Source organism: Jaculus jaculus, chromosome 17 (assembly GCF_020740685.1).
Source record: "Jaculus jaculus isolate mJacJac1 chromosome 17, mJacJac1.mat.Y.cur, whole genome shotgun sequence".
Lineage (NCBI taxonomy): Eukaryota > Metazoa > Chordata > Mammalia > Rodentia > Dipodidae > Jaculus > Jaculus jaculus.
In genome coordinates this window covers 49433742-49454366 of record NC_059118.1, presented here as the reverse complement: position 1 = coordinate 49454366, position 20625 = coordinate 49433742, and the positions used below count along the sequence as shown (strand labels likewise).

At 42.2% G+C, this 20625-nt stretch overlaps 1 protein-coding gene across 1 annotated transcript; it reads left to right on the top strand.

The window, feature by feature from the left end:
* Positions 1-15289: 15289 nt before the first annotated feature.
* Id4 (inhibitor of DNA binding 4, HLH protein) lies at positions 15290-19902 on the top strand. The gene is made up of 3 exons (XM_012951140.2): positions 15290-16077; positions 16388-16446; positions 16969-19902. Exons 1-2 carry the CDS (start codon positions 15634-15636, stop codon positions 16430-16432), a joined length of 489 nt encoding a protein of 162 aa, XP_012806594.2. The 5' UTR covers positions 15290-15633; the 3' UTR covers positions 16433-16446; positions 16969-19902.
* Positions 19903-20625: the final 723 nt, after the last annotated feature.

The following is a 20625-nucleotide window of genomic DNA, read 5'->3' as shown; positions in this document are numbered from 1 at the left end:
ATAATTGCTACATCTCTAAGGCTAAGGTTTTTTCTAAAACTTGCTATTTCTACTTCCTCTTCCTGGTTACAAATCTGTTATTACCTATTTATTGTACAGCTCTAGCTGTGGTTCTACCTTTCCTGAAATATCTTAGCTGCTGTCTACTGTATAGCACAAGTTCTGGTTCTAACTTTCTTAAAAACTCCAAATTTGAAATGTGATTGAGTGTCCTGGCCTGGAAAAGGATATGAGTCAAAAACTAGTCTAGCATGATGGCTCATGCCTATAATCTCTACTTGGGAAGCTGAGGTTTAAAAAGTCTACTGAAAATTGGAGGCCATCATGGGCTATGGAGTTAGACCCTGTTTCAAACAAAGGGAAAGCAAGAAGGAAAGAAAATCAAAGACAGAAAGAAAACTGATGAAATCCAAATGAAGTCTGTAGTGGAGCTTATGGCAAGGTAATTAAGATATTCTCCTTCATCATAAACACACCATAGTTGTTAAATGTTGGCACCTGGGGTAACTGAATGGAAGTAGAACTCTGTGAAACATTTCTGCATGACAAAAATGATCCCAAATAAAGCATTATTTAAAAAATACTAGGGAGGGGCTGGAAAGATGGCTAAGTGCTTGCCTGTGAAGCCTAAGGACCCTGGCTCGAGGCTTGGTTGCCCAGGACCCATGTAAGCCAGATGTACAAGGTAGTACATGCATCTGGAGTTCGTTTGCAGGGACTGAAGGCCCTGGTATGCCCATTCTCTCTATATATATATCTGCCTCTTTGTCTGTTGCTCTCAAAGAAATAAAAAACAAAAAAAATTAAAAAAATATATTAGAGAGCAATCAAAACTATGATTAGAACATATGTCACCCTATAGAAATGTCAAATCTATGTATGGCTATACCACCATGACATGCCTGATCTTGTCTGATGTCAAAAGCTAAGCTGGATTGGGCCTGATAAGTATTTAAAATGAGTATTAAAATTTTAAATTCAGCAAACATTGATCTATGATGCATCACTTGAATTTAAAATATTTTAGTGGCCTCAGAATACAAAGATAGCAACGGACTCCACCACCACCATCCTTCTTCCCCTTTGTGCTTTGTAGTCTTGTTGGGTTTTACTTTTATGTGTTACAGGAAAACATATGTAGCTTGCATGTGCTACAAGAAAATATCATATGTCATTGTGTTTTATGCTTATTGTTTTCATGTAGAACTGATCTTCCTCAGTTCGCCCAGTAAGCTGGAAAAGTCACTGGGATGTAACCCATGGCCCTTGAATAACAATACACAGAAAGAACAGCAATAAGTTAAAAGTATTTTCTGATACAAATTAATATAACTTTCATAATTATAATAACTAAGTAGGCAGGCTGACATAGAAGGAAATATCAGGTCACTCCCAAGGTTATGTCCCTCTATCAATATCATCTGCATAAGTGGGAACTAATTTAAATGTTCAGTGATTTGAAATATCAGTTTTCCAAATTACCCACATAATCCATACTGTAGGAAGTTTCTAATAAAGTTTTTAAGTGAGTCTTCCTTCTCTAAAACTGACAGCTAATAAGTGAGCTTGTTTTTCTTTAAAGCTACCAAGAAGAGCATTTTCTCTGAGAATATGCAAAAATATTCTCATCAATCAGATTTTGAAATCCACAGGCAAGAAGGATCAAAGAGAGGAAGGCCTAGTGAGAATTGTCTAGGTGGGAAGCATTTTGTTTCACCCCTAAAAAGCAACCAGACACTGAGCAACTTAGACCCATAGCCAGTTCCCAGGCGACTGTCAGAGCTGTTTCCTACTTATCACTGGGGAAGGGAAAAACTATTGTAGGCAAGCTCAAGCTCACAGACCACCTGGAGCAGCAGTGTTCTCAGGAAAGAACAGCAGAGATGAAAAGAGGGCAGCTGATAGGTGGGGTTGTAAATGACAGATCTCAGCTCAGTGTGGTGGCTAAATACCCACAGAGCTATGCCAAACTGAGTTTACAGTGTCTCTCAATTGGAGACATCATTATAGTTCATTCATACATTTCATGTGTTCTGTTGACAAGGCAATCCAGCAATGTGTGTGTGTGTGTGTGTGTGTGTGAGAGAGAGAGAGAGAGAGAGAGAGAGAGAGAGAGAGGAGTAAGAGTAAGAGGGTATGAATTGTCCTGATAGAAATATTATTATTATTATTTTTTAGTTAGTGGGTGGGTGTTGTTTTTGTATTTGCTTGTTTGCTTGCTTGCTTTTTTTGTTGTTGTTTTTCTAGGTAGGGTCTCACTCTTGTCCAGGCTGACCTGGAGTTAACTACGTAGTCTCAGGATGGCCTTGAACTCAGGGTGATCCTCCTACCTCTGCCTCCCTAGTGCTGGGATTAAAGGCATATGCCACGACATCCAGCTTTGCTTGCTTTTTGAGATAAGGTCTCCCATTGTAGCCCAGGTTAGCCTATACTCACTAAGTAGCCCAATCTGACCTTGACTTCATGACCTTCCTGTCTCTGCCTCCTGAGTGCTAGCATGACAGGCATGTGGCCCTCACCAGCTATACATGGAGGCTTTTTGAGAACACCCTCTTCAGTGTCATCTTCACTTGGGCCCACTGTATCAAGTCTAGCACATCTCTGAGAATAGAAGACTTTGAAGAAATGAATGGACCATTCCCTATATGATTGAATTTAAAAGCAAATGCTAAAAATTTGACAGAATTGCTAGGTACCCATCTATATTTAGAATACATCAAACTTAAAAGTCTCTTTTCTTTGCTCTGCTGCTGCTCAAGGTCAAAGATGAGGTAAGTGACATACATTGTGTCTCTGATGGGATCTCTCCCTGCTTGTAAAGTTTCTTTCCTCCAGCCTGGATCACATTATCATCCCTGACATGGCCATATTTCTGAAAGCAACCTATTCCCTTGACTTCCCTTTCTCAGATGTCACTGTCACTCTCAACACTCCTTGACCGACATCTGTTTTCTTGTCTCCCAGACTTTGGAACAATGAAGAGACTCATACTTTGGATCTTGAACCTGGGACCCCTTCTCTAAATATGTCCCCCCCCCCCCGAGGATGGTATTCAGCCTTGCAGCATTACAGATTATATTAGTCATTCTACTTGTTTTTGTGACAGAATACCTGACAAAAGCAACTTAAGGATAGAAGGTTTATTTTGGTTCATGGTTTGAGGGCACAGTACATCATGGCAGCAGGAGCTGGAGGCAATAATCACACTCACTGCATCCACAGGCAGGAATTACAGAAAGATGAATGCTGTGCTCAGCTTGCTTTCTTTATGTTCAGTCCAGGACCCCAGCCCATGGACTGGTGCTGCTCACACTCAAGGCAGGTCTCTCCTCCCCAGTAAAACCTCTTTAAAAACACCCTCGCAGGTATACCAATAAGTATGTCTCCTAGATCATTCTAAACCCATTCAAGGTGAAAAATCAAGATCAAACATCATACATATCAGTCAATGGAGATGATCACTCCCACTGTGTATCTCCAGCATCAACATCTCCCTGGCCTCTGTATTTACACGTCCAGTTACCTACTCAATATTGCTATTTGTATGTCAGTGGGCACCCTGAGTTACTAAGTACAAAGCTAAACTGTTCTCCCCCAACCTAGCTCCTCACACAGGATTCCCTGTTAAAAATGTCAGTTCTGTCCTTTCAGTTGTTGCAAAGTCCATACTCTAGAATATTAACTTTTAATTCTCCCTTCTTTTACAACCCACATTCATCTACTGGCCATACCTTTAAAATGAATTAAATGAATTTTAATATCTCTGCTGAATCACCCATGGAAACTCTTTCCTTGGATTCTGTGGAACGTTCTCCACACAGCTGCCAAAGGCTCTTCTCTATGTCTCTCAGTATCCTACTGGCTGTTGGTTAGCAACCAGCCTGAGAGAACTGGTGTCATTCTAAGAAAAAGTGAGTTTAATGGCTCACAACACTAGTCTGTTTGAAAACAGGACTCCAGATCAGCAAATGAATTAATTCACTAGAATCATTACACTGAGTTTGGGCAGAACCTTACAAATCCATTATTTATATGTCCTGATAAGCAAACTGTAGCCTCACCCAAGTCAGAAGGAGAGCTACCACTGCAAACAGAAAGGTCGCGTTCTTACTCCTTTCCTAAAACTGAGGGAAGCAAGTTAATTCAGAATATTTGCAGATTATAAATGATGTTTTTCCTGTTTGTTTTACCTTCAGGTAACTTGTTACTTATAGATATTATACAGTTCAATTTCATAAAAGCTATCAGAGTTAATGTTTATCATGACTTATCTTTCCGTTGAATTTCTAGGTCTTTTTAGGGAGTGAATTCTCATTCTCACCAAACTCCGTGAAAAGTCTTCATTGTCAGAAGGGCCCCACCTTGCCTTGGATCATACCAGTAGCTGTGCCAGAGCCGCTTCAGTTGCTACACTGTGCAGAAGTTCCCCAAAGAGAAACACTTTTCTCTCCTAATGGGCTATATTTGGAGAACTGATTTACCCTGCTCATGTTAGGATTTTTAATATTTATTTTTATAATTTATGTTCCTAGCCATGCCCTTGGTATTATTTGAAAATACAGGATGCACGTGAATATTCCTATTAATGATGAGTGGGTTAAACTTCTAAGGAAAAAAAAATATATATATATACATATACATATATGTACATACATGCTTATGAACATTGATATAGGTATAGATTTATATAATATCCTTGCCTTCAATTGACTTCTTACAATATTTTAAAATTACATTTAACATTTACTCTGATTTACTTATGATAACTGCTAACTGATTTCATTTAAATATTTTATTTTAAAATAATACATTTGTGAGGAATGTTGTGAGGATTAAAATCATATCTCTAACTAAGTCACTTGATAGTGCTTTTAAAATCAGTCAATTGTAAATAAAATAACCAGCAAGTACTATATACTGTCAGGACTAGCATCGTATGATCTTCACCATTACCATACCATAATCACCATTATCACTGCCACAGCCACCATCACCATAATCACCATTAACATTACCATAGCCATCACCATTATCATCAAACTCCACTTTGATCCTTCTAGTACATTCCCATGCACAGTATGTTGACTTAAGTGTGATCTTAAGTCACAGGAGCACTGACCTCATGAATAGACTGATGTCATTATTGAGGGAGTCAGTTGGCTATTACAAGAGTGCATTACTTATAAAGGACTAACTGGGTCCATTCAGGTGCTCACTTTCTTTCCCTCTCTCTTTGCCCTTCAAGAATAGAATGAGAGAGCAAGAAGTACTTAATCAGATGCCAGCATCTTGAATTTGGACCTCCAGAATTGTGAGCTAACAAGGGTTTTTCCATTATAAGTTATTCATTCTGTTATAGTAGCACAAAACAGACTAGGTTAGCATTATTATTGTAAATGTTACCATCTACAGAAGAAATGGAAGGACCTAGAAAAATAAATGGATGATTACATAATGATTTTAAGCCTCCTCAGGAATTAAGTACCTTAGGTATTTGAAAAAACTTCAAAAATGAATGTCTATAATTATAGTAGTTTGAATGTATGTCCCCCATAGATTCAGATGCTTTATTAAAGCTTGAAACTTGGGTCTGCAGCCACCTGGTTGGAGGAGATGTCACTGGGGTGGAGCCTAGGGTCCAGTCCTAAGGCAGGTTTGGGAGAAGGTCTGATTCCCAGCCCAAACATATGCAGAACAGCCTGAGCTCTGCCTGGGGGCCTGCTGCTGGTTTTTCATGTGTATTTGTTTCTTTCTTGATGTTTGCTGGCTGGTGTTGGTTTCTCTCTGCTTGGCTGTATGGAAGCAGCTTCTTCTGCCACTGGTGGAATTTCCACTTGGATCTGTAAGCTTGAAGTAAATCCCTTCCTCCCATAAACTGTGCCTGGTTTGTATGTTCATCCTAGCAAAGTGAAAACTGACTTCAACAAAAACTTGGTATCAAGTATGGTGTTGCTGAGATGAATTTGACAATGTGGATTATGGTCTTTTGGAACTTGAGTGCTAGAGAAGGAATATGTATCAACTTGGTACTTTGGACTGTAAAATTGATAGAGAGCATTAAACCAAATTTTATGAGCTATTTTGGTGAGAGTTTGAAAATGCTAAATAAGGAGAAAATTGTATTTGAAGGCTTTGCTTGTAAACTTTCAAATTGGAAGGAAAGATAGCAGAGAACTTTATTGGAGCTAGGCTACTGGGATAAAGCTACCAGATTTCTGTTGAAGTCAGTTTCCTTTGGTAGAATTACAAAAACTAAAATGAGAAGGAGAAGAAGCCATATTGTCTTAAATGGGCATTTTGTTCACAACAAGTGAATTAGAGTGGCAGGGAGACCTTCAACCAGCTCCTGTCCTCTGCAAGGTGCCACCCCACTAGACAGTTGGAGGCACTTCAGGGGCAGTCCAGGAGCTGGATATGACATTCACCTCACTTGCTCACTGGTCCCTGAAATATGTAACTATCTTCACCTTCAGAATGAGAATAGCAGAGTCAGAACTGTGGCCACTACTTCTCACTTTTTGAGATGATTCCAAGGTTGATCAAAAGATGGGGCAAATGATACTTTTATCTAGAAAGAAAGATTAGTGGCTATAGACATCATAGCACCACTTCACAAAATAACACTCTTCCTCATTTCCCCATAATGTTACCTCTAGAACATAATGGCTTAGCAAGTATGCTATGCCAACATGAAGGAGATTCTTCTGCCATTGTTATTTATGTATGGTTATGTATATTATGACCAGATGTATGATTACCTGGATCACTTCCCTAATGAACCAAAAGAACTATATTTCAGTTCAGAAAAAAAAATGAAGTCATTTTTACCCTAAGGTTATTTCTATTTTATGACATATTTTACAGCCATCGCAAAACTGTTGTTACCAAATGGAGCCCCTGAAGTTCATAAGTTATAGGTCTATATTTGACTCTTCAATAAAATGAATGAATATTTGAATTTCCCATGGAAAAATGGATAAAAATGTGTTTGTACTTACTTGTGCCTTGTTTACATTTTAAACAATAGAATTTCAATACGGTACTTACCATAGGTTTCACAAAAAAAAAAAAAAAAGGCTGGCTTGAATTGGGAGAATAAAATGTTCTGGGTCAATAAGACTGAATATAATAATTATTTTCTGTTATCTGTGCATAAGGGACTTAGATTTCATTGCCAATTTGTACAGATGTTTATGTTTTGGTTTCAGGAGATGACTAAATATTTGAAAATGAAGAATTGAGAGTTGGAGATGGAGTTTAGTTGGTAGAATACCTGCCTACTGTACACAAAGCCCTGGGTTCAAATCCCAACCCACATAAAACCAGGCATAATCTCTGCACTCTGGAGGTGGAGGCAGATGTTAGACACTTAAGGTCATCTTTACCTTGGAAGCTGCAAGCTGGCCTGGGATACATGAGACCTTGTCTGAGAGAGAAAAAGAGAGAGAGAGCAAGCAAGGGGGAGAGAGGTGTGGGAAGCTTTAGCCTGTGAACAAATTCTGAATGGGAAGAGAGACAAAAGACTCCTCAGAGCAGCAGAGGCACTGCAGGACTCCAGCACATCCCCATTCCTGCTTTTCAGGACCATTTCTGTGTCTTCTGCTCCCATGGTCTGTCCATCCTTCACTCGCCTGAGAAGATCTCTGGCAAATTGCTTTTAAAGTTTCAGGGACTTCCCCATAGCTTCCTGCTATCTGAAGTAGAACCTTCCTCAGTCAATAGCTGACTTAGCAGGTGCACGCAGCTCAGCTCTGCTCCATTCACTTTTACCCCATTGTCACTCCTCAAACATCTCTTTCCTGGACTATGAAAACAACAAACAAATGTGCTAAGGAGATGGCAAAGTGCTTTCCACACAAGCATGATACCTGGGTTTGGATCCCACACACTGACATAAGTGCCTGCGGTGGTATTGTGCTCTGGTAATCCCAGCACTGGAGGAGCAGAGGCAGGAGAATCCCAGCCAGTCTAGCCAAATCAGTGAGCTCCAGTTTCCGTGAGAAACACTGTCACACACACACACACAAATGGTATAAACAAATGATTGGGGAAGATTCCCAGTGTGAATCTCTGTCTTCTATATTCATGCAAGAGTGCAAAACATCAAAAGAAAGGATAGAAAGGGAAGGGAAAGGAAAGAAAAAAGGAAAAGAAAGAAAGAACAAAAGAAAGAGATGGAAAAAGACAAGCAAGAATGGGCCTTTCCTCTAAAATGCTCTCACTTTGTGGAAGAACAGGTGCACACACACCTATTGAAGGAGTGTCCTCTGCTGCTGCTCTAAAAAAATGACCCAGATGAAGTGATTTGTGAAGGACAGCAATGTATTTCTTATAGTTGTGTGATCTTGGAAGTTTACACTTAAGGAGCTGCACTGGTGAGGCCACTGTTACTTGTAGGGACTCCATACAGTTGCAAGGCAGTACAGGAGGACGTCACATGGCAAAGGTGGGCAATACAGCTGTGTGATAGCCCATACCACCATAACAAGCTCCCTTCTTCACTGGGTCCTGAATTTATTAATCTATGAAGGAACTGTTCCATTCATGAAAGCTCTGACCTCATTACTCAGCTCCCAAAGGCCTCCCTTCATCATTAACATATGACTCAGGAGTAAATTTCCCAACACATGAGTTCCAGAGACATGTCCCAAATAAGAGGACCTACAGCTTGAACATAATTGCATAGCAGCATCCCAGCAAATGTAAATTATTATATGTAATAGAGAGATGACATAAACACATAGCAAAACCTGGAAACAAAAATATTGATAATGCATTTGCAGTGTAAGAGTGTACGCGAACATAAAGATTATGACAAACAGGTAACTGTTGCTTAGGAAGTACAACTATATTATAAGAAGTGAAAAATTAGGCCTGGCATGGTGGCGCACACCTTTTTTTTTTTTTTTTCTTCTTGAGATAGATTTATTTATTTATTTATTTATTTATTTATTTATTTATTTATTTATTTATTTGAAAGCAGAAAGAGATAGGGAGCAGAGAAACAGACAGAATGGTGGCGCACACCTTTAATCCCAGCACTCGGGAGGCAGAGGTAAGACGATCACCATGAGTTTGAGGCCACTCTGTGACTACAGAGTTAACTCTAGGTCAGCCTGGGCTACAGTGAGATCCTATCTCAAAAAAAGGTGAAAAATTAGATTCCCAAGAATAAGTACGTACACAACAATATTTGTTCAAGAAATAATATTCGCTTACATAATTTGTAGGTATGGGGGAAATCTGAGCGCAAGAGTTCATTACCTGTTGGTATACAAATTCATGGATGATGCTTGTTTGCATATTCATGCTAGTCTGTATTTTCTGATTTCTTTTCCTGCTTTCCAGGAATCTGCATAAAGAATGCATTACTAAGCTGGAAAAATGGCACAGCAGTTAAAGTTGCTTGCTTGCAAAGCCTGATGGCCTGGGTTTAAGTCCCTCGTACCCACATAAAGCCAGATGCCAAATTGGTACATGCATCTATTGTTTGTTTACAGTGGCAGGAGGACCTGACACACCTATATTCCTTGTTGTATGTTTCTTTCATCCTCTTTCTTTCTCTCTCAAGTAAATGGATGAATTAATATAAAAAAAGAATTAATTACATCCTCTTAACCATGTTCCCAAGGACTAAAGCTGGCATGAGGAATCATATTTAAAAACAAAAGACATTTTAGGTGAGTTATTTTAGCATCAGATATAAGTCCACTTCTCTAGTTGTATGTCTACAGTCTTGATAACACATTTTGTATTTTTTGCAATGTTGTCACAGTAATTGTCCTATTTTTTCCTAATAACACTCATTTTACTCATTTTTAAGACAAATATTAACAAGAGACATACATTTATGTTAGCTTGAGTTAGAGGTTTTTAGTACAGTTATGTCAGGCTATGTGTTAATGCTTTGCCAAACTTTTAGATTTTTTTTTTGTTGTTGTTAGCTAGGTTTTGTTTTAAGAAAGCTAAATAAAGGCTCTTAGTCTTTCAAAGTTATACATTTTTTTAAAATTCTCTCTCAGAAACATAATTTTACTGTAATTCTTTCCAAAGACACATTTTGTTGAAACTGCATATTTTAATGTAGAACCACCAATTTTGATGAAGTTCAAAAGTGATCCAGGCTCTTTGCCTTGAATCAAGTACATGTCATTTCTTTAGGGATTTATTGTGCATATGTCTTGCTAGTGGGGAAAAAAAGGACTACTTTGACTATTATGCATATAAGTGAATTTTCACACCTTTTGTCTACTTTACACACAGTCATTCTTTTACTGTAGATATGAAGCTCACTTCTACTGTGCAGTGTGCCCAACAACCATGGCAACTATGTGGGGGAGGGGGGCTATAAAAATGTCTCAAAAACTCTTGTGGGAAAAAAGTTGCAACTCTCTTGAATATTGTATCAGTTGTCAGCAACCATGACCTAGATATCAACAAAAAGTGAATGTGTTTTCTCCTAGGAAAGACAAATGTACTAAGATGAGCTCACCATTCATGAGGTATGAAGAAACACAATTAGCGCCTTTTCTCTCTGGTAGTTAAAGTACATTTCAGTGTGGTTTTCTACATTATGGTATTATTACATATTCTCTTGAGAAGGAAGGGAAACACAATGAAAAGCCCTTCATTGGTGTGATTCCAGCCACAGTTGGTGCCATGAGTGGGACAGTTCTTGGTGATGATATTGCTCCTAGAGAGTAATTGGGCAAAGGAAGCATGCAGCAGATAGATATCATAAAGATCTCCTGGGAAGGGTTTGAAGCTGTAATGATTCTTGTCTTGAATTTCGCTATCTGACAATGATGAGCCCAAGCAGAACTTAGACTTACCACTAGAATTCTCTCCACTCCCTTCAGTGCTGGCAGAGTCACAAGAGGACATCGAGAGGTGCCCAGTGCGCACATGTGTGTCGCTGTATCGCCCCAGTTGTTTATTTACTGGCTTTTTCCTGGGACTTTGAAAGCAGTTACTCTTTAGTCTACCTTTGAGAAGCCTAACTGAGCTTATGCAGCATCAGCTATAAACTTTTGGGGGTAAAATACAGTAACCATTGGAGTCTTTTATTATCTTCTTGGGAAAGGACACCAAAAGTATTTCATGCTGTTAGTGATTACTTTTCCAAAAAAGAATGGCCAGGCAAAATAGGTGTGGTGTGCGTCTTTAATTCAAGCACTCAGGAGGCAGAGGTAGGAGGATATCTGTGAGTTCGAGGCCATGCTGAGACTACAGACTGAATTTCATGTCCGCCTGTGCTAGAAGAAACCCTACTTCAAAAAACAAAACAAACAAAACAAGCAAAAGCCTCTCTGCATCTTCTCTACCTGCTGTGCCTTTGCATGGAAGCAACTGCAAATTTGGAATGATTGTGGCAGCAGAGCCCACAACTGGAACCACGCACAGAGGCAAGAGGGCAGATCATAGACTTTGCGTGGCATACATACAGGAAAAAGCATTTCAAACAATTAGGTTGTGTCCTTCACAGAGCCTTGAATCAGGTCACAGCAGAACAATCTGAGACAGGAAGAGCAGATGTGCATTTTAGTACAACCCATTTACAGCAAGCGATGGAACATGCTAACGGATAACCATGATAGCTGATATAGTCAACCAATATGTGTGTAGCGCCTGCTTCAGAGGGCAGCTTGCCACCTTCAGTTAATGCTGTGATACCTGACTCACAGCAACATGAAGAGGAGGGGAAGAAGATGGATATATGCATTCTTCAACTGCCTCTCCATTTCTTTATGCCTCTTGATGAAACTTTGAGCACATAGCTAGGAGTAGAATGAGGGGCTCATATGATATGCGTATGTTTGATTTTTTAAATAGTTGGCTTCATTCACTTTCCCACCAGCAGTATATGGCAGTTCTCATCACTCTACCATTCTATGTAGTCACCAACACCTAGCTGTTTAGTTTTGAACTTCAGCAGTTCTGTTGGTGGCCCTTCCTTGCATTTTGTACTTGCCCAAATGCCTGAAGATGCTGAGTATCTTCTCGTGGACCTGTTTGTCATCTTCACACCATCTTCAGCAGACTGCTTCATTAGGCCTTCTGTTCACTTTATACGTAAATATATATTAATGTTTTAAAGTGTGTTTGTATTATTGAATTTTGGTAGTTCCTTAATATCCTGGGAATAATCTCTCTCTTTCTCTGTCTGTCTGTCTGTCTGTCTGTCCGTCTGTCCGTGTGTGTGTGTGTGTGTGTGTGTGTGTGTGTGTCTTTGGGGCTGGACAGATGGCTTAGCCATTAAGGCACAATGCCTGTGAAGCCTAAAATCCCAGGTTCGATTCTCTGGGTCCCACGTAAAGATCTTGTGCTTTGGGGCCCTTAAAACAAAGCATACTAGAGGTAAAACTGTGCATGATTTGGTTTTCTCAGAGAGGACACCAAGGCTCCTGATCTTGACAGCTCAGAACAGAGACTATTCAGCCATGACTAGATTTTGAATAAACCTTATAAGCTGCATTACACTTCTACCCAGAGTCTGGGACTCCTCCTCCTCACAGAAGCACTTTGCTCACCCATGTGAAGATGGAACTGGCTAGCCCTCTGCTCAAAGAGATTAAGCATTTACCTCAGTGGGAACCTGGGATGAAACACTCTTAGGAGGGAGGCAAGAAGCCCTGGTGACTGTGTACACCCCTCCTCCAGAGGGACCTGCAGGGCTCCTGGGGGGATTTCTAGGGCTTCACCAGAGTCTGGCTGAACTACACTGCCCAGACTGTGCATTTCACAGTCCTACAGAGCATGTGGCACTCTTCATCCCAGATGCCTTTTTAGGACTCAATACTTCTTTCTCCAAGGCCTGCAGAGAATCAGACACACAGAGAAGCACATGTTGCCATGCCTTGGTCTTTCTCTACATGTAAGCAAGTGTTCACTTGGAGGAGCCACAGGCACTCTTTTCGAGTAGCAGGAACTACTATGCACCCAGAATATCTCTGGCTCCAAAAGAATCAGCTGAGGACTACTGAGTTCAAGATCAAGGCTGCTTTATCCCACACCAAGTATTCCTGGGCTTCCTCTAGGCTGTGAGACCCTTCCAGGAAACGCTGATAACCTCACCTCACTGTGTGCATGGTCTTAGAAATGGCCAGTGGGGAGGGCTAGAGTGAGACTCTTCCTTGGGGGAAAAAAAAAATTCAAACAACAAAACAAAACAGAGTTGAAGAGAACACACGTCCTGGGCTGGAGAGATGGCTTATTGATTTGGCCTGCAAAGCCAAAGGACCCAAGTTTGATAACCCAGGACCCACGTAAGACAGATGCACAAAGTGGTGCATGTGTCTGGAGTTTGTTTGCAGTGGGTGGAAGCCCTGGCACACCCATTCCCTCCCCCTCCCCCACTTCTCTCAAATAAATAAAAAAAATATATTAAAAAAGAGAACATACATACTTTGGACATTAGCATGGGGAGATAATCTAAAATACCAGTACTATGTCACGTCTGATGTAACAGCCTTTGAAGATGAAAACCATGAAGTTACATGCCTCGGTTCCTTTGTCATCATATGATCACTTAGTCATGTGGAAGTTATTCTTACACAGCAAAAACTTCAATCAGCAATTTAGACATTTTATAAACTGAGAAATCTTGGACCAGTTGATAATATTTCTGACTGTATTAACATTTTAGTGCTAAAAATATTATGTGAATCTCTTAAAATTCTGACATTATACAGTCTGTTATACATGCTGTTTTTATAATGTTTTACTTCTATCTTAAGATTTAGGGTTTTTTTTTAATGTACTTTTGCCCTGAATTAAGTGTTAATTTGATGGGAACTCTGCTTTTAAAATCATCACTTGCTGGGTTCTAATAAATTAAAGTTAAACTTGAAAAAAAAAAAAAGGCCAGTGGGGAGAAGACTATGGATACTGAATATGAATGGGTAGACATGATCATCACAAAGGCTTTATTTCAGGAGTTTTTAAAGGTAGTGTGTTTAGGTAAGAAGAAGGTTATTTATTTTAAAAAAAGCACTCCTTGTGTAGAAAATGGGAATTGAGAAATCCAAAAAGCATGAACTCTGAAATCCAACACCTGGCTACAATTTGGGTTTCTTTGATTACAACTTTTATTTTTACATAAATATTTGTACTTTTCATACTTTGTGCTTATGGAGCAGAGGCTGAACTTGAGCTCCTAATTCTCATGCCTACTCCACCCCCAAATACTGGGATTATAGACATGCACTGACTTTCTTAGCAATTTGTGAACAAAGCAAAGTACATTTTCATTTTGTACTGGGCCTTACAAATAAAGTGGGCAGTTATTGTTCGTAGAGTGGTGCATTTCTGGCCTAAATTAAGTTACCAGTATGAATGTTTACATAAACTGGATTAATAGTATATGTCATGGTAGGATCTTCAATATGTCTGCTCATGCATGCTTAATCTTCACTGGCTCTGAGTTAATGGCCAAGCCAATCTCTTTGACCTGCCTGTACCTCTAGATACGTCAAAGAAAAACCACCAGGACCTTTATATCCTTCCTCAAAAATATTGCATTTGTTTCAACATTCGTTTCCTTCATTATTTTTCTTTTGCTAAGCTTTGATATGCTTTAAGAAAAAAAAAAAAGCATGTAAAAGGGAAAGGCTCCACATTCCATCCCATCATTCCGGTCTCAGCAATCGTGAAAAGGAGAATAATGATACAGAAGAGGAACACAGAACCGAAGGAAAGAACGCGCTTCTTCACATCACAGCGCGTTCTGGAATCTCAGGAATGGAGTGGTGGTGTGTGGCCCAGGGTCCCCGGGCTCCCTGCTAGGAAGAAGTGACACGGGATCCGCCAGTACTGCCCCGCGTCCCCGGGAAGCCAAGGCCCTCGGAGAGTGCATTCCAGCCCTCACATTCCCCAGCTCCTCTAGAGAACTTCTAGGTCTTCTCCCTGGGGGACACACCACCCGGGCCTCACTCCCACCTCGCTCTCTTTTCTCAGAGCCCCTCCCCACGGCGTTGATGGAATGCACTGCCCTTCCCATTGGCCCGCACGTCATTCCCTGTGGTGGTGCTGCTCTCGGGATTGGCTGGCCACCCCGACCCCTCCCCGCGCCCATCCCCGCGCTCGGGTAGCCGCCCCCGCCCCCCGCCCCGCCCCGCCTGCGCCGCCCGGCTCTCCTCGCCTCCCTCCGCGCGGCCGCCAGCGCCCAGCCCTCGGCGTCCTCGGGGGCGGGGCGCGGGGCGCGGGGCGCGGGCGGTGCTGGCCACGCCCCCTGGGCGCGCGGCTCTATAAGTACCGCGGGCGGGCTGGGCCCGAGCGGAGTGCAGGAGGCGCGGCCCTGAGAGGTGCCACGAGCGGGGAGTGGCGGGTTTGGGGAGCGCGGCTGCGACCACCGTGCTGAGTCGGAGCTCGGAGGGCAGAGACTAGGGGGCCGGAACGGGCTACTTTGTTTTAAATTTTCTATTCCGGTGCTCTTCATTTTTGTTGTCGCCCACCGAGAGCACAGGTCCGCTAGCCCAAGCGACCCTCCCGTCAATTGTTAGGCTCGGCTTCGCCGGGTGCCCCGAGTGCCGGGCGCACGGGCGCCGGTAGCGGCCGAGCGCGCACGGACTCGGAGCCTTACCTCGCTCGCTCCCCGGAGCAGGTCCGTCCGCTCGCCAGGGCGCAGTGCGCGCGATGAAGGCGGTGAGCCCCGTGCGCCCCTCGGGCCGCAAGGCGCCGTCGGGCTGCGGCGGCGGCGGGGAGCTGGCGCTGCGCTGCCTGGCCGAGCACGGCCACAGCCTGGGCGGCTCGGCGGCGGCGGCGGCGGCGGTGGCGGCGGCGCGGTGCAAGGCGGCCGAGGCGGCGGCCGACGAGCCGGCGCTGTGTCTGCAGTGCGATATGAACCACTGCTACAGCCGCCTGCGGAGGCTGGTGCCCACCATCCCGCCCAACAAGAAAGTCAGCAAAGTGGAGATCCTGCAGCACGTCATCGACTACATCTTGGACCTGCAGCTGGCGCTGGAGACGCACCCGGCTCTGCTGAGACAGCCGCCGCCGCCCGCGTCGCCGCTGCACCCGTCCGGCGCTTGTCCCGCCGCGCCGCCGCGGACCCCGCTCACCGCGCTCAACACGGACCCGGTGAGAGAGACGCCCGGGACGGGCGCCGCGGGGATGCTGGGCGCGGTGGCCGGGCTGGGGCACGGGGTGGTCCCTCTACAGCTGGGGACAGGGGCCGGCCTGAAGTGACAGCCCTGTCCCGCTGCTCCCGGAGACGGGCGAGCGCGGGGTGGGATGGGTCCGAGCGCCCCCGGACGGTCACGTCCACGTAGGGTGTCCCCGGGTAGCGTGGGGCGGGGGCTCGGCGCGCCGGGCTAGTGGCCGGGACCGGCCCACGGCCGCGGCGGGAGCGTCGGCTAACCTTGCTGTGGGTGTCGGGTTGCTGTTCCAGGCCGGCGCTGTGAACAAACAGGGCGACAGCATTCTGTGCCGCTGAGCCGCGCCGTGCAGGTGAGCGCGCTTCGCCCGTCTCGGGTGACCGAGGAGAGTCGCCCCTCCCCGGGGGCTTGGCAGCCGGTGCCAGGCACCGAGGCAGTCTTTACCCCCAGCCTTGCGGTGGGAGCGCAAACTCCCGAGGTCGCCAACCCCTCCTCCCCCGGCCACCCACTTCGCCAGGGAACTGGGACTTGGCTTTCTCCCTCCGGAGATTCTGTCAGCTCTGGTCTCCGTCGCCCCGGTTCCTCTCCCTGTAACCCCGGGGATCTCCTTGTCCTCTCCACTGCAGATGGAGGCACCTTCGTGGGCGTGGAAACTGCCCCGTGTACACATCTCGTAGCCTGACATCCACAGGGAGGGGCGAGGGCAGCGCGCCCCGTACCGGGTCCCCTGTCCCGGCTCCCCGCCCGCATCCCCCCTCGCGGGGCCTCGGGTTTGTTTGGGATGGTTGATGGAGCGTGTCCCGAGCTGGGTCCCCGGCGCCAGCCAGTCTGCGGCGGGAAGGTTCACACTCCTCTATTCACTCCTCTTCCACAGGTGTGCGCCTGAGCCCGAGCCAGCAGCTCTAGAGAGGGAGGCCAGAGCAGAAGTTAGAGAAAAAGCAACCGGAGGAAAGGAAAAAATAATAATAATAAAAAAACTTCAAATCTAGAAACGTTTTCACTCGTCATTCCAAGAGAAAGGGAGAGGAAGAAAATTAAACTGTCATTTAAAAAAATTGCACGTTCATAAACATTCTCCATAGTATTCTCTTTTGTCTCTTCATTTATAACCGCTGTGAACTGTACATTACTGTGTGTTTATTTTTATTAATTTTTGGAGGTGCAGTTGAACTTTTAAGCTTAAGTGTGATTGGACTGATAAGGACAAAATCCCGACTGTGACCAACGAGCTCAGTTTTTGTTTGGAAGCTTTACTAATATAACAGCATTGTAGATATTCCTTTTTTTTTTACATCTATTGTTTAAAATAGATGATTATAACAGGGCAGGGAACTTTCTTTTCTCTGCAAGAATGTTCATATTGTATAGATAACCGAGTGACATTTCATACCGTGTATATACAGAGACGTTCTATGAGTGTGAGGAAGCATATGAGCTTTATAGACTACTGTAATTATAAAATATTTTTAATTAAATATTTTTTGTAAGTATTATGTGTGTGTTTTTTTAATCTATGGGAATATTTCTTTTGAAAATTATTTTTCAGCTCACTGGCAGAGCTCTTGGTATATTGGATGTCTTTTCTGTTTGGCCTGGCTTTCAGTTGTTTTTGTTTTGCTCAGTGTCCAGTATCATAAATTCGGAAGTCACAGTTACAGGTACTCGCCTTGCATGACTGCATGAAATGTTTAATCACAAAATAAACTTGTTCTGAGTCCATTCAGATGTGTTTTCTTTAGCCTACATTGGAATGTTTGTATTTGAAGTGTACATGTTGAAAATATACTTTATCAGTTTTTAAGTACAGGGTTTTGTAGTGTAATAATATATAGAATAAAAGGGATTTTTTTGTTTTTATAACTGAGGTTAAAATGGATTTTGATTGATTTTTGCATAGACGATGGGTAAATGATGGGGCTCTTAAGGAACCTGTAAAACCTGCTCTTTTATCAAAGTGAAAAAATTTACTTGTCATTCTTTATTTTACATTAAAGCATTATGTCACAAAGTTTCATACTTATACAGATTATTTAAGTCATAGAAATGAAATCTGTTCTCTGCTTGCTACCAAAGGACAAACTCTTGGAAATAGACATTTCTGCTTTCCTTCCTCCAAAGAATATTAATAGACAACAGTGGGAGAGAAAAAGGGCATGATGACAAATCCTTCAAGCAGGGGTCAAAGTCGATCACCAACATTAAGTAGACCAAAAATTCTGATGACCGCATCTAGATTATTTTTTTATGAAATGATTTTCACTACAGCTATGTCAGTTACCAGTAAGCTATATCCAAGTTCTTGTGATGTGTGATCTTTACATGTGAAAATCAAAGTGGATTGACCTGTCTTGTACTGTGATTTCTGCTCTCATTTCTTTACAACCTTAAAATTTATTTTCTAAGACCTTTCCCTTCCTTAAAAGTAATGTTGTCTAGATAAGATGGGAGCTGCGGGGTTTGTGAGCATTATGCATTTAATGTAATGGGTATTTTACATGCCAGGTAGATGGAATTTTTAGCGAGAGAATTAAGTAGGATTTAATTGGGTGCTTTGTAAATAGTGAACTGTGTGTAACGTGGTTTGTTTGATTTTTAAAAGGAAAGGATTTGTTTCAGATTATACAAGAATAAAAGTATTATAGCCCCAAGGGACTTTTATGAGGTCAAAGCCAAATATTTATATGAATATGAAATGTGATCCTTGTTGTCAGCTGATTTTAGCAAAATTAATGCTAATTGGTAAAAAAAAAAAAATCAATCGAAAGGCTTTAAAAAAAATTGTCCCCTTCTCAGCATGTTTCTTGTTAGCTCTTTCATTGGTCTTGGATATTTTTAGCATTTGATGTATTTGATGTTGAACCTTATAAAGTCAAGGGCAGCTTTAGATGAGATTATGTTTACTTTTTCTATTATTCATTCTTGTCACACATCAAGGGGAAAACACTGGAGGAATCCTGAATCTGAAGGTCTCTGATGATTGCATTCTTTGTTATTAAAAGGAGCACAATTTCTCCTTTTATTTGGCAGTTTATTTCAGTGGGAAGCTTGTCACATGTGCACCCTTCACGAAATAGAACATTTGTCATGCCTCACTGCTGAGCCCCACCTAAGCTGGTGGGCTGTTTAAAGTTAGACTGCTAGACTCTGACCCTCAAAACACATGGATAGGCATTTTTGGTGTTTGAAAAGACATGTTCTTGAATTTATATCTGGGACATGAAAAGCCACTGAAAGTATTTGGAAAGACTGTTTCTGAGAGCTGATATTTTCCCCTTGATTAATGAAGCACCATTTGATGTATCTAATGAAACAAAATCATTGCTTATTAAGTGACAAAAAATTATATGCAGTTGTACAAGATATTACATTCTATGAAAATGTTGGCTGTGACCTAACAAAACAACCAGATAACAAAAACCATGTTGAATCTTTTACCTAGATAGTTCTAGTTAGGCAAATACTTGTTTTAACAAAAGAGAATTCCTGACTTCTCTCATTTAATTTGTAGAATTTCATTGTATAGGCACAACCAAAGAAACAGGCTCATTTAAACCCCTGGAAGAAAAGCAAGTACCTCCCACAGTGGATTTTATTCCTAAGGTTGTCATAAAAATCTTGACATCTCAGAAGTCTCATGTTAAAGAAAAAAGAACTTTTCAGAAAATATACTTTAATATTGTAAGTCATATCCAAGTGTTATTGTTAAGCTTTAACTGCATTTTTTAGAACTTTTAAAATTTTGACCTCCAAAACCTATTGTATTAGATGCCTCCTGTAACAATAAATCAATCTTCTCTGAGAAAAAGGTCCCGAAGTTTGTGGTTTTTAATTGACTTTCACTGAGTTATGCAATTTTTCATGATCAAGACTGGGTCTGTTGATGGATCACCTCAATTATTTACAGTATGTCTCACCATGTGATGGAAAATGTGGCTTATACATGGTGCTGTGAACAGGAAGAAAAATCTAGTTTGAGTGGATAAAGCTTCCTGACTTAGTGTCTTCTGGGACAGGAAGTAGAAAACCTGAAGAGGCAGCTGAGCAGTGTCCAGGGAAAATTAGATCCAAAGGAAAGTGCATGAAGGAGACAGAAAGAAATGATTGCATGGTATTATAGAGTAAAATAAAACTGGCATTGACTTTCTGGTTGGCACACTTATATATATGTTAATCGGCCCACATAGCCCTTAGGTCTCCACAGGGTCAAAGACCCAACTCTCTGGGCTAATGAGGAAGGGAAACCTTATTGCTGCTTTGTCAATTCAGGAAATGAATCTCTTGCCACAGAATGATCTTAATAGGGCTGCCCTCAGTAGGCATGCTGGAGCTCCAGATAACTTTTCACAATTATAACCCATGGTGCTTTCCTAAAATCTTAGTTTTTTAAATATTTTTTTATTAGAACAATTACCCACAGATGGTTATAAGGCTACTTTTTCTTACAGCTGTACCTGCAGCAAGTGTTCAAGGCTTACTTCCTAGGACACAAAGTGCTGACAGAAGGGAACTCACTGATTAGAGGGAGACATCA

What these genes read in the sequence shown, in the direction of transcription:
- Id4 (XM_012951140.2), top strand. Translation starts at nt 15,634, where the DNA reads ATGAAGGCGGTGAGCCCCGTGCGCCCCTCGGGCCGCAAGGCGCCGTCG. An exon ending in CCGCGCTCAACACGGACCCG is followed by an intron (nt 16,078 to 16,387) that starts GTGAGAGAGACG and finishes TTGCTGTTCCAG; the next exon opens with GCCGGCGCTGTGAACAAACA.